The sequence below is a fragment of the Anneissia japonica genome, unplaced genomic scaffold (assembly GCF_011630105.1).
Source record: "Anneissia japonica isolate Jap-2015-1 unplaced genomic scaffold, ASM1163010v1 scaffold287851_len66788_cov172, whole genome shotgun sequence".
NCBI lineage: Eukaryota > Metazoa > Echinodermata > Crinoidea > Comatulida > Comatulidae > Anneissia > Anneissia japonica.
The window spans coordinates 52,272-66,702 of record NW_022698958.1 but is presented as its reverse complement, the minus strand read 5'-3'; the positions used below and the strand labels follow the sequence as shown (position 1 = coordinate 66,702).

The 14,431-nt window shown below is 38.2% G+C and overlaps 2 protein-coding genes across 2 annotated transcripts in view; both read left to right on the top strand.

Moving 5' to 3' along the window:
• Window positions 1-2,990: 2,990 nt before the first annotated feature.
• On the top strand, window positions 2,991-8,736 carry LOC117102774 (C-type lectin mannose-binding isoform-like). The gene is made up of 2 exons (XM_033243182.1): window positions 2,991-3,124; window positions 7,811-8,736. The coding sequence occupies exons 1-2, from the start codon at window positions 3,116-3,118 to the stop codon at window positions 8,291-8,293; spliced, it is 492 nt and encodes a 163-aa protein (XP_033099073.1). The 5' UTR covers window positions 2,991-3,115; the 3' UTR covers window positions 8,294-8,736.
• Window positions 8,737-11,484: 2,748 nt separating this feature from the next.
• LOC117102772 overlaps window positions 11,485-14,431 on the top strand; it is a 19,574-nt gene continuing 16,627 nt past the window's right edge. Inside the window, exon 1 of the mRNA XM_033243180.1 lies at window positions 11,485-11,614. The gene's annotated coding sequence lies outside the window, so the exon portion shown is untranslated. The remainder of the gene's footprint in view (window positions 11,615-14,431) is intronic.

Genomic DNA, 14,431 nt, shown 5'->3' with positions numbered 1-14,431 from the left:
AGAATTATTGTAAGAATTTTAGATGCCAGAAAATGGCACTTTAATACATAAAAACTAGCAAAATTATCCACTGAGCCCCATCATTTGAGGCTGAGGTGTGAAAAACTTTTAGATGCCTGGAATGACACTTTAATACTCGGTTATTTTTTAACATTCAAAAAGGGGCACTCTATTTTTTTTCAACATTTGAAAGGGGGAGGGAGGTTCTCAGACATCCTACACCCTGGGAGTTCTGAGAGTTCCACTGAGGCGACGTAACCGTAATCTTACTTTTTCAACCATGGTGGGCCTGAGGTGTCTATCTGTGAAGTTCCGTCTCTGGGCACCTCTATGTTGAATTTCTGGATCCACTACTGCAAAGACCACCCCATCTGAACGGAAGTCAGAGAAAATTCTGGATCTGCGCCTGACAGTTGACTTTGTTTAAAAGGACCGCAAATAGGTCCTTATGCCTTGCATTTATAATCTTAAGTCAAAAAGAAAGAACATGCATTGTTGAAATTGGAATTGTTGCATCACTGGCGGATTTACAAATTGTTTTGTAAAGCTTCAGAAAATTACCAAACTAAATAATATTAAAAATCAATCAAATATCAACTCAATGAAGGTGCTAGAGGGTTTTAAGGGAGATTCCCCTTGCACCCCTGCCAGGGGCTCTTTCCAGAAAGAAACTATCACTCAGGACATTCACACCCCTTCTTTCTTACCGGCCTGAATCCACCCCTGTGCATTGATAACAGTAGCGGATCTACGGTGTTCAAGGGGTTCGGATGAACCCCCCCCCCTCTGTGAAGAAACGTAACAAAATACAACTTGGTCCTGGCTTACAAAAGGCATGCAACTTAATTACCTAGGCATAGGTTGGAAGATCGAACAAACTCGGCTTAGCCCAAATAGTTTTCAATTAAATAAATTATACACACTGTTTTTGGTTCGCCGTCTAATAATTTATGTACGAAAGTGCGTTCTTCAGGCATCGGTTCATCGATCAATGGAAGAAAGACTCCAACTACTCAATGTTGTTGGAATATAATAATATATTGCCTGTCTTTGATTTTTTTCCCTCTATGATAGGCCTAAAAAATTAGATGAAATTACCTGACCTTTTTTCTTGAACTTTTCATTAAAAGACTCCTCAGAAGTCGGGAAAGCTCATTTCCGGCCATCTAGGAAAGGCACCCGGACCCCCTTTCATTTTGGCGTTTTTTGGAAACATTTTGAACCCCAACTCTTTTAAATCAAATGCTGGATGTGCCCCTGGATAACGTATGTTAATGTACATTTAAAGAAAATGATTAGATACCATTTAGACATGTTATGCTATCAACAACTTTATCGCAGAAGAGGGCACTGCATTAGCGCAAAAAAAACATAGGCTAAGCAGATTAATAAAATTATTGTTTCGTCCTTCACCGGCTTTTTTACCGGCGTTTACACTGCCACTCCTTATACGTAAAGTATTAGCAAATTCCGGTAATAAAAATATTGGAAAATGTTTCATGTCCGCTTCATGTGGGCCGAACCTAGATATTTGAAGAGATTGCGAGTTTTCTTTCGTCTATCTCGTATGTGAACCCGGACAAGCTTTAAAAACAGTAAGTTCGTATAGTGCTAAACTAATCCTGGCTTATAAATGTTTTTGATCTAAGGGCTTTTGCGAATGCATCAAAGTCATCCAAAATACATAAAACCTTACGGGAAGATGACCCAATAAAGTTTAAAACGTTAACATCAAGGCCACTCCCTCATTATTCGGAGCATAAGGTCGAAGAAACGTTCGTTCTGTTACTTAATAGACAACACCTTAACTGATGGAATAAATAGCCTTAAAATATTATAATATCAAAGGTACTTAAACGACGCTTCCTGACTGCTGAGCCAAGGGGGGTGGGGATGGGGGTATGCTGGATCCCTTGCGTTGCAACTGCCGTTTGATTATCAAAATGCATCATGATGGTAGGATCTAGGTTCACATTTAGGGGTGGGGGGTCAGACTTTTTTTTATAAAAACGCCAAAAAAAAAGGGGTGGGGTCCTCCCCCGGGAAAATTTTGATTCTTAGATGGCGGGAAATGAGCTTTCAGACTTCTGAGGTGTCTTTTAAGGACTTTTAAGTTCTTTAAATTTTAAGGTTTTCCTCCGCTAGAAAACGGTCAGGTAAACTTTTCATTATTATTACTGTAAATACTACTAGGCCTAGAGCCCCACTTTGTGTGTATGTACAGTACCGTACATAACAAAAAATGAGTCGCTGCATACATATTCTTTTTTTCAATAAATCGATGAACCCCAAATAAAACGGGGGTCGGGGTTCTTCCCGGGAAAATATTGGTTCTTAGATGCCGAGAAATGAGTTTTGCCGACTTCTGAAGTGTCTTTTAATCAAAATTCAAGGTTTTCCCCCGATTGTAAACGGTCAGGTAATTTGTTCTCATTCTTATTACAGTAAATAGGCCTACGGGTATATGTGAGTACCGGTACACAGAGATTTTTTTTTCAAAAGGGGGGGGGGGGTCAGGACCCCTGAAACCCAACCCCCACCCCCAGATCCACAAGTGTGATACAGGTGGCAGTACCACAAATGACAGTTGGATGAATACCAAATTACCGACTCAACTTTCTTGAAAACAAGTTTTCCGAATGCTAAATTGCCTACCACTTTGCAGAAATCCAGTTTCATATTTTAAGAGGGCCCGGATCTTCAGTTCCTGCTGCAAGTACCCTCTTACTTTGCTTTCTCCTGTGAAATTGGTTCCACTACCCTAGTAATCGTTGAAAACGAAAACAGTTAGGCCTATGTGAAATGCACAACCTCAGTTAAACAACAGTAATTCTTTTTTTTTTGTTTTGTTAATGTAATGTTCATAATGGATTCATTCGCGCCTGAATCCCCTGTTATCAAATACCTTTTCAACCATCCACATTCAATCTATAACTTTTGTGATTAGTCATCTATCCAGGGTCTTTCCTAACGTACGGTTTTTGAGTTTCGGGAAGTTCAAGTCATTTACAGTATCGAGATTGGGATTGGTCAAAAGCCTGGATACAGAAAGTTTATTTAAGGCGTGGTATAATATAGTAAGCCACACTTTACGAAATTGAAGAGGAAGGCAGTCATGGGAATTGTAAGTTGTACAATTTTATATTATTAATGATAACATTTGAAGATAATATTACGGAGCCTCTAAAAGGACATGGTTAGAAAAAATATATTAAAATATTTTGAGGGAACGAAATAATTTCGAGAGAACGAATATTTCGTTCGAACTAGATATTATTTCTAAGGAACTAAATCATTTCGAAATATTATTTCGTTCCCTCGAAATAATTTTTTTTCTAACCATGTCCCTCTAGTGGCTCATTTCGAGGGAACAAATAATATTTCGTTCCATCGAAATATTAGTTCGTTCCCTCGAAATAATATTTCGTTCGAACGAAATATTATTTCGTTCCCTCGAAATTATTTTCTTCCCTCGAAATATTATTTCGTTCCTGCGAAATATTATTTCGTCCCCTCCAAATAGTTTAATATTTTTCCTAAGTATGTCCCTTTAGGGACTCCGTTTTATTTGGAAAGGAACGAAACGTTATTTCGGCGGAACGAAATAATATTTCAAGGGAACGAAATATTGTTTCATTCCCTTGAAATAGTTTAATATTTTTTTCTAACCATGCATGGTACCGATATTCACTCTATGTGATTCAGGGGATAAAATTCTGGTTTATTGCTCAAAATGTCTCAAGATATAAAGTTGAATGAATTTTTCTTATTTTGAGGCTGCATTTATTTGTTATGATACAATGAAAACAATTAGGGCCTAGGTGTCCCCAATAGGGATTAGTTGACAATTTACCACGTATACTCAGGAAGTATCACCTTGATGTCCGCTTAATAATGGGTTGGCCGTAGTATTAAAAGATACCTATTTCCCCTCGTTCCACATAAAAGTGTCCCCTTAATAAGGGTGTCCTCTGAATAGGGGTGTCCCAAAGGAGGGGTTCTATTGTGTGTGTATATACATAGAACAAAGTATGGTATATAGGCCATGCTGTAGTCGCCACCGAAATATACAGTCGCAGCCAAATGGCATTTTCTACGAACGAACAGCCGACACCGAGGGTACTGTGGGCGTGCCCTACGAAATATTATTTCTAGGGAACGAAATAATATTTCGTTCCCTCGAAATATTATTTCGTTTTCTCGAAATAGTTCGATATTTTTTCTAACCATGTAGGGACGTAGGGGCTCCGTAGCGATGGCCAAAACACAGGAAAATGATTAAATGGTATGTAGGGCAACGATACGGCATATAGGTGAATGAAAGTAAGAGATTCAGTGTGACGACAGTTATCATGGTTGTGTTATCGATTGCACTACAGATCGGGGGTGGATGCAGGGTGTGCAGACTATGCGATCACACACCTCTAAATTGTATTGAGAAAAATAATTGGTGTATTGTTTTGTTGATACATTAATTTTATCACTAATAGTACCGTACCGGTAAGATTTTAAATGTATGAGAGTGGAATTTTCGAGCACCTTGAAGTCCATATTCTCACAACCATATTCTCACAATTTTCGCACCTCAGCCCCACCCATGGTGGGGTTGAGGTGGTGTGCATTCACGCGCACCCCCTACTGCCAAATCCTGCATATATTGGGGTCCCTACTCATGGTGGCAATTATTAATTGCCACACAAAGCTTGTTACAGAAACATCTCCCAATTACGATCATTACTAAATGATCGTTTTTAACTACAAACACTTTAAAATGTATTTAAAAATCTTCAGAAATAATTTAAATTGTTACATCAGCTAAGAGAGAAAACATTCAAACCAATTAAGTGATATAAAACGTAAAAAGCAAGAAATATCAATCGTTTTCAGCCGAGATACAGTAGAACCCCTATTAAGGGGACACCTTCGGGACCAAAAACAGTGTCCCCTTAATAAGGGTGTCCCTTGAATAGGGGTACCCATATTAAGGGGACACTAACCAAAAACGTGAAATTGTTCCCTTAATAGGAGTTTATGGCATGTTTTCGTATAATGATGACATAGATTCTTTATAATTTTAATTTAATTGACATAGAATGGGTTTAATTACATTTTAATTATTTACAACTCATTTATAACAATAATTTGTAATGCAATAAATAATTCATTTAAGATATGAAATTAACAGATATGAAAATAAAACTACAAAAGTTGTATATGTTCCCGATATTTCTTTATTCGAGTACAATGTTAATGCCAAAAAAAATATTCTTTTTAAAAAATTGAGCTTTTTATTGGATGCACAAGATAGAATACTATTAATGGATGTACTAACTTAGGAATCGGGTTGCAGGCTGTCCATATAGATTACAATCCTATATCAAAATACACAAAACAAGAAATCTCCATGGTTAATTGTCAAAATTATTATTATTATTATTATTATTATTATTATTATTATTATTATTTATACGAAGTAACACATGCACTAGGCATCCAATGCCCGTTCTAAGGATGGAAAAAAAAGCCATAACAGTTGTAGGCCTATGCTTTTAGGAGGTATCACTCAATTGTTAGTGACTTCGTTTAATAGATCTTAATTCCTCTGGATGCTGGGGCGGATGCAGGATTTGGTGATAGGGGTGCATTAGAGTCCCCACCATGGTTGGGACTGATGTGGGAACATTAAGTTTGAGAATATCAGGTGCCCGGAAATTGTACTCTTATACCTTAAAAATTTTAACGGTAATTCATATCAACAATACATTACAATACATCAATTATTTTTCTTAATGCAATTTAGGGGGTGCGACGCACCGTCTGCTCCCCCACTGCATCCTCCTTCCCCCAGAGATGCTATACACGAGTACATAGGCTTGCTTAGCATATTGGTTTATTACTCAACGATACGATTTTCGTGATAGTGGTCAATGGCCGACATTCACCTGCCCCTTGGCTAGAAGGAAGCAAAGTGAAATGTCACCAAAAAAAAAAAAAAAAAAAAACGAGTCTTCCGTCCAATTATGTTTTTGTTATTCATAAAAAATGATATTTAAAAATGGATTTTTCCTAGGACTTACAGTATATTTGAGGATGATATTGCTATTTATGTTTCAGGAACACAAGTTGATGGATTAAATACAAAATTACAAATATTTTAGAAAATAATTTGAAAATATATGCAGTTAATAAACTATATACCCCTTTTACGCTACGCAGTAAAAGCATAGCCTCCCCGTGGTGCAATTTTGACCAACAAAATGTTTAAATATTTTGAATTCTGAAAATGTATAAGCATTTTGAATTTGTTTAGGAGGAGTATTATGATGGTATTATGCCCATGGTGGAGACTGTCCCTTAGTCTCTTGGGGGTGTCCGACAGCCGACAGAATGAAGAACATGCATAAAAACAATCCTCCCTGGAGCTTCGCTCCTTCTGGGAGGCTAAAAAACCATGCTATTAGAAACCAGAATATACTTTCATCTGATGTACTGAATATTTCATGTCGACTGAAAACATATCGAACAATTAAAACATAGGCCTATAAGATATTTGGGTTTAGAGATGTGTACGCAAACTTAACATGGGGTTATCCTATACGACATATACGTCTGTAAGCTTTAAGATTCATAACGTAGGAAATTGGCCAAAACATTGCACCAATCTGCTTATTACATAAGCACAATCGAACCATGTATCGATTATGCAATTTCGGTTTGGCGAACACATCTGAGAAAAATAATATATTGTAAAAAGACTGAAAAAACGTGCAGCAAGAATTACATAAACAAAATGTTGTTAACTATATGCTTTGATGCTATATGACATGCCTCCACCCCTTTCTCGTTAATATAACGAAATTGAAATGATTTTCGATCGACATGGATATTCAAAACTCAAAACTGTGAACGTTGTTGCACTAAGTAATTGCAACGTGTCACCACTCCAGGGGCGAGTGGAAAAAATGAAGAAAGAAAGAAAAAGACAAAAATGATAGCCAACAACGCCTCAAATGTTATTTTCGGGCGTCTAGAACACAAAAATTTCGGACCCCCTAGACATTATTGTCTCGAGCGGCCCAAATTTCGGCCCCCACTTTCGGCCCCCACTTTTGGACATCTCTTCACTGTGATTTCCATCCATGTGTTCTAGTGACAATTTTTACACCAGAAATAGGGGCCTAGTAATATATAAGTGACTATTTTTAACAAATTTAAATTATTAATGTGCATTATTACTTAACGATAAATACTATCAATCTAGATTTTTATTTATGCATTGCTTTAATAGATCTTTTAATAAGGGGCGGGGCCCTTATAGATCGGGGCCCCTGGAGGTTGGGGGCCCAGGTTCATAAACTTGCTGAACCTGCTATAATTACGCCACTGACAACACGTTTTCACATTGGCAGATTATTTTTTTAATGTTCACAATTTATACATATATCATTAACAAAACGATTTACAGATTCACCAACAGAAACCGGGTAATATAGTATCAGGCGGATCCAAAGATGACTGAAGGGGAGGGGATGGGGACGATCGAGACAACACTACCTTTATGGTCCGGGGGCATGTCCCCGCGAATTATTTGTTTTCTAGACGCCCGAAAATAAACTCTCATGCGTTTTGGACCAATTATTTCTTTTTCTATTCTTTCTTTTTCTTCTTTAAAAAACTTTCCAAAAGGGGAGAGGGGGCCGGGCGTCACGGTCGGAACGGTCACCCTCTAAATCCGCTCCTGGGTATAATATATATTATAATAAGTATTAATAAGAAGTTTTCAGATTTTGTTCTATATTTCTATTGATAGGTATTGCTACTGGGTATCTTCATTGCGGTGGCTACAAGCTCTTCTGACGCCACTTCATGTAAAAAATGTCCACCATATTGGACTAACTACGGAAATAGTTGCTATAGAGTCTTTGAATCATTAAAGACTTGGAACGAGGCACATGTGGCTTGCTCCTACCTAGGCAGAAATAGTGATCTCGTCTCCGTCGAAAGTGATTCTGAAAACAATTTTGTTTCTACGCTTTGGAAAACTTCTCACAATGTGTTCGTTTCCAAAGCATACACATACTGGATTGGCTTGATGAGGTCTGGCAGCAGTTGGCGCTGGTCGAACTACTCAACATCCCGGTACAGAAAATGGGGATCCGGTGAACCCAATAACCATGGAGGAAATGAAAATTGCGTTCATCAGTGGAAAAGGAATGGCAATTATCTGACCTGGAATGACGTTCCTTGTAGCATTAAGTTATCTTACGTATGCGAAATGCCCCCGTCATATTAAATCCCCCCAAAATGTTTTGACGTTATGATATTATTTTTTTGTAGAACCTGGTTTAGCATTAAATTTAAATGAGATAGTAAATCTTGTCTTGACAATTGGATTACCCCGATTTATTCTTGGGATTTAGTTAGATATATTCATTAAACTATAATAATTTAATTAATTGCAGGATATCAGAGTGATAAATGCACGATCCTTAAAACAGCTAAAAAAAAACTTGTTCTAACGGACGAACATTACTGAGTAGCCTATTGAGTCGCATTAAGTGACCACTGCCGTCAGATCATGATGGCACAATGAGTGAACATCACTATATAGGCCTAACTTGTAATTAATCTATTCTCAGACCAGTTGTTTCCGCCATGGTCAATAACTCCGCTAACCGCATATTTGAGAACATGACGTTTTTAAGTTTCAATAAAGATTTAATACGCTCAATTGAATTTGTTCATGTCTTTGTTATTGAACATTGTTTTTAAACCGATTCAAAGTCGGAGTAGAGAGAAAGAATGGGAATGGGAATGCGATAGAGAGGTGATGGAGCGGGTAGTGGGCGGATCCAAGGAAAATAAAATTACCGACAGTACGACTGAAGAATTAAGGATGCAATCAGGAAGGAATGCTAACCACACATCATGTGTGACACATGCAAAAAGTGGTCTACCGTTATCATCCTTGGGCGCAGATGCAGGATTTGGCGGTAGGGTGCGTGAGAATCCATACAATTTTGAGAATAGACCTTTCCGGAGTGTCAATCAAACTTATCAACTGACCAATCAGAACAGCGCTAGGGATACGCGCGTGTCTCACAAACACACGTGTTGTCCCACAAACGCACATGTTCGCGTATGTTTTAACACTGTCGTCTTGTGGGACCTTAGCAACTATATCCAAGGGGCGGGGCTTAGCGGAAAGGTCTATAGGTCTAATTGACCTCTAGACTGGGCTCCAGTCCCTAATCTTTATTTTTAAATCGATTTTGGTACCAATGGCGTTCCATAGTACCTATTTGCTTGGCGTTTCATAGTATACTTTTTCTTGGATTTCTTTTTCTAATTCGCATAAAAGTTTCTCGATATATACCGTCGCTGGTGGCGCTCTCCAAAATTAGTTATTACTAGAAAAACCTAAAATTAGAGACTTGTGGCAAGTCTAATAGACCTCTAGGTGCCCAGGAATACTCCCATACTTTAAAATCTTACGGGTAATTTATATCAACTATACAATACAACAATTATTTTTCTTAATACAATTTAGGGGGTTGCAATTGCACTATTTGCACCTGCATCCGCTCTGGTCACCTCTAGGGTGGCACGGTTACTGCAACTGTATCATTTTGGTCTGATGTATGCCGCTAGTCTACTGTATTTGTAGCTTCGTGTGCTACATTGACCGACCCCTAGGGGTGGGGGGGGGGAGGGCAGCGGGAGAGGAGATGGCAGGGCCCCCTTTCAAGGAGAAAAACACAATTCGTAGGGGAGAAGATATATTTATTTTTTTAACATATTAGTAGACACTAAAACGATTAAATAACATTTTCTAGGGGATTCGCCCTTAACTAATTTCAAGCGACGCCTGACCACGCCCACTGCGTTTACGTCGAGGAAATTCCCCTTATTCGGGAAATTGCCTTTCCTCTGCTATAAAAGCAAACTTGTATGTAAAATCTCCCGGAGTTGGATCTGCTCAAGACTCAAGTCTGTCAGAAATATTAGCACTGAAAATACAAACAGGGCATATGTTGGTAGTTGCTGGGTAACGGATTTACTTTGATCTTCGTGGGCACATCTACTTCTTCAAGACCCGGTGTTGTTTGCTCGATAAAGAAAGATAAAGACTGTACCACAGAAAACGTCTAGCGTACGATTTACATAAATTCTATCTTGACACCTTTTCATCAGCAGTTTCTCAGTAAAGGGTGTTAGTGGACGGTGCCCAGAGAAATTGCGTTTTGGTTCTTAGTCAAATTGAAACATTATTCTTCGAATGATTTTTACTTTTAATTTGTTTTAAATATGGCCTATTTGTAATAGGCCTATTTTATTTTTTTCTCGCGGGCCGGATGAAATTTAGCGGCGCAGGAGGCCTACTGCTAAGCCCGTGTTTTCATGTTGACAAAGCTCAGGGGAACCTATCATCTTAGTTGGTGGTGCCGATAATCCAGACAAAAATCTGGGTACAGGGGGAATGTGACTTGAGAAGCACCGTCAGGGAGAGGGTTTTGATATTCTGTTTAGATGCTTGACCCTAGACACTGATGGAATTTAAATGGGAAATTTACTTATTTTGCATGGACGTGCTGTCTCCTCTTCCTTTCTTTTCTTCTTTGGGAGCCCTATCCCCGTGTCCCCGCCCCCTTCTGGCTCCAGCTGCCGGATAATGTTCATCCATCCATTCAATTCAATTCAATTCAATTCCTTTTATTCAGTCTATATACATAAATATAACAGAAATGTGCTTTGAAGTTAAGCGATCAAACATAAATATAAGTATTAGGCTAAGTGATGTTAGACCAGTAAGATAGACTATAAAAACAGGGGCGGATTCAAAATTAAATTTCATTTATTTATTTTGTCTAATTTGAACACACAAAACAGTTTCAAACTCGGGAAGACAGGATAACCAAGAGTATACTAAAATACTGTCAAGTGGCTCTCCAAACCGAAAGAGAAACAGGGATAAAAAAAAGAAACACAAAATAGGAAAAAATTACTCTAAAATTAATAAATTAAAATAAAAAAGCACAGAACAGACATTCTTATTTATTTACTTACTTTTTTTTGGTCATTTGTTTTCCTGTAAATACATTAAAAATAACAAGCTTCTGTTCTTTTGACTTTTGACAGCAAAACGGTTGGTAACTATGAGGTTAGCATGCCTTTTTGTAAGCCAGGACCCAATAGTATTTTGTTACGTTTCTTCACGGGGGTGGGGGGTTCGTCCGAACCCCTTGAACCCCCCACCCCCCGGATCCGCCACTGAAAAACATTAGAAGACAGTAAAAAAAGTATTAAGATATAATTATTAAAAGATGATAAAAGACAGAAAGCAGAAGGAATGGAGGAATTAGTTCTAAACAAATTCCTCCATGTTTCATTTCTGTGATAAAAGTGCAGTACATGTACAGTATTTTAAATAATAGCGCGTCCTCTATGTACAGTGACGTAATTATTTTAATTGATCGGAATTCTAAGAAATGTGTAGATTTTCTAAGTGCTCCATCGGCCAATCAGATTGACGCATAACCAACAACAACATTGGATTTGGAGAAGAAGACATGGGCTGAGATTCCACGATCGTTTAGCGTTTGTTCTTTGTCAGGTATGTAATTTAACTACGGCATGAATCTTTCGTAATTTATGAGGTTGGCTTAGGCTTAGGCCCAACTGTTCTTCCAAAGGTTGCGTCACTGTGGTGTTTGTATATATATAGGCCCTAGGCCTAGGGTAGGCTCGGGGCCTAGGCAGTTGACGTTGTGGCTTAGCTAGCCTAGGCCTAGCTAGGCTAACTTCTTTGTTCCAGTCCTACTACAGTATTAGTACTCTAGCTAGGCCCCAGCTACTAGGCCTAGCGCCTAGGCTAGTGCCCGTTTCCAGACGACTTTGCCCAATTGGTCTGAACGATTGGTTACAATATTAGGCCTGGGCGCCTAGCAAAGAAGGCCTTTTTCACGAATCGGTAGACATCCTGAAGTGATGACAAACATTGCAAATCAGCGGTGCGTAACCAACAGAAATAAGATAAGTTTCTGGGCTGATTTTCTGACATCATTTTATTTAAAAAATCGTAACTCCATAACGGGGCGTCATATCCAAAAATTTTTTCCAGCAAAATGGAGAAAGTCGTCGAACAGATTTCTTTGTACAATATTTTTTTTTTACAGCCATGCAGTATGTACGATTTGTGTACAATTGTCTTGTCTTTCTCTCCTAGTCATTTCGTAGGCTAGGCCTAGGTAGGAATGACGCTAGCCAGCCAAAGCCTATAACATCGCACAATTGAAGCCACGTGGGCTGCGTAGACTGTAACGCTTATCTAAATCTATTATTTCTCTTCATTTTACAGTATTATCATATTTAAAATGTTGTTTATTATCTAAAAACAACAAAATTCAACATATTGCAGGCCTAATCCTACCGTCCGTTTAAACGCAATCACGATCGCATCGTGACTTCACTACTGACAAGTACTGTACATGTGTGGAAAATCCCTGATAGATCATTCTGAGCATGCGCATGGACATGCATGGGCAGTTTTGAAGCAGCCTGTGAAGATACGATCGTAGTTTTTTACGAAAGTGATATTTCCCATGCCAAAGATGTATGTAAAACATGTATTATACTACACTATTAAATTAATACAAGTACGACCATTCTTTCACCAGCAATATATTGATTTAATAGAGAAATTAACAAAATCACAATCTGTAGATGACGATGTAAGGTTGAGCATTCGGAAAAATCGTAGTTTATACTATATAGGTAGTAAAAAATTGCTGAGGCTGCCGACCTCGGAGAATTTAAGGTCGGCAAATTTTTGCCGACCTACTGTAATTTTTTCCTAATTTCATGGGCTGAGAATGCATGTGTCTGCTGTCTACGAAACCTTTCACATTCACATAAGTCATAAGCTGAGCATGTGGCGGATTGTGTTCTTTGATCTTATCCGATAACACTGACAGTGCTTTGTAAAACGATGACACATTATTCATTCGGTGTTGATGCAGTTAGTTTTATCTATTCTCATCGAAAAACTAGTAAAAGAGATTTTTGAATATTTACTGACCCTTATCAACATTATATCGAGAAGGTTAGAAAGCCAACCACCTCAACCAGGGTGTGGTGCACCACCATTTATTTGTGTTCGAATGTGTAACAACAAAATGATCCTATTTAAAGCACTGTAATGATATATATTTTCGAGAGAGCAAGGAAGTATTTTATATACTGTAGGCCTGTATTTTATATTATAGGCAATATTACATTTATGTGTGATGTTTTGGGGCTCAAGCGTGAGACGTGTGTAAATAGGGGCCTGCTAGGCCTGGCCTGCATCTTGTGTGGACGGTCGGGCCAATGATAAGTGATGGAGCCAGGATCTGAGGCCTACCTGACGGAGAGGCGGAATAAAGCCCCGTCGGGGCAGCTGAACAAGCGAAGCTGGCATTTTGGCTGAGCGCCTCAAGGGGGATGGATTCAGGATTTGTGAAAGGGAGAGTGCTAGGCTGGGGGGACACCTATGGCCCGCTGAGGTCCAGGAGCATAGCCCTGAGGGGGGTTCAAGATGAAGGCGTTTTGGAAAATAACGGCCAATTTACGTAGCTTTTTGTCGAAAATTAGGCTTTGACCTAATCTTATTAATCGTAACTACTTCATAAGGCATTGATACAATCAATGCTTCATGCAGTAGCTATGATTCTGCACACTGTTTTTTTAGTGATTTTCAGCACAATTTTGAACTGGTTTTTGAGGTATCATCCACACAATTAAAATACTTTGAATTATTGCTTTCTAGAGGATTACTGTAGATGATCAATTTAAAGGATTTCTGAGGAGGAAATCTGACAAAAATAATGCTTTACAAATTTGAAAAATATAAAATTTACAATAGATTACCAACTCAGGATAACTAAAATATAAAACATTGAAAAATACCAACCAATTTGTACTTACCCATTTATGCATAGCCAAGTATAGTCCTATTAATAATGATTTTATTAAGTTTTATTTTTTATTTTAACTTGTAATTTTATATCTGATCACATTACATTTCTATGTAATCTTTCTCTATCCTCTGCAACCTTTCCATCCGAATGGAAAAGAGCCACCATCACTCCTCTTTTCAAATCTGGTCAACCTACTCTTCTTACTAACTACCGTCCTATATCTGTTTTGCCCATCTTCTCAAAAATTTTAGAAAGAGCAGTCCATAGTCAATTGTATAATCACCTCTCATCTAATGACCTAATCTCTACTTCACAATCGGGATTTCGTCCGAAATATTCTACATTAACAGCCACAGTCAACACGTATGATAATTGGCTTTCAAATATCAATGAAGGGAAATTAACTGGTACAGTCTTTATCGATCTAAAAAAGGCATTTGATCTTGTCCAGCATAATCTTATAATTAATAAAC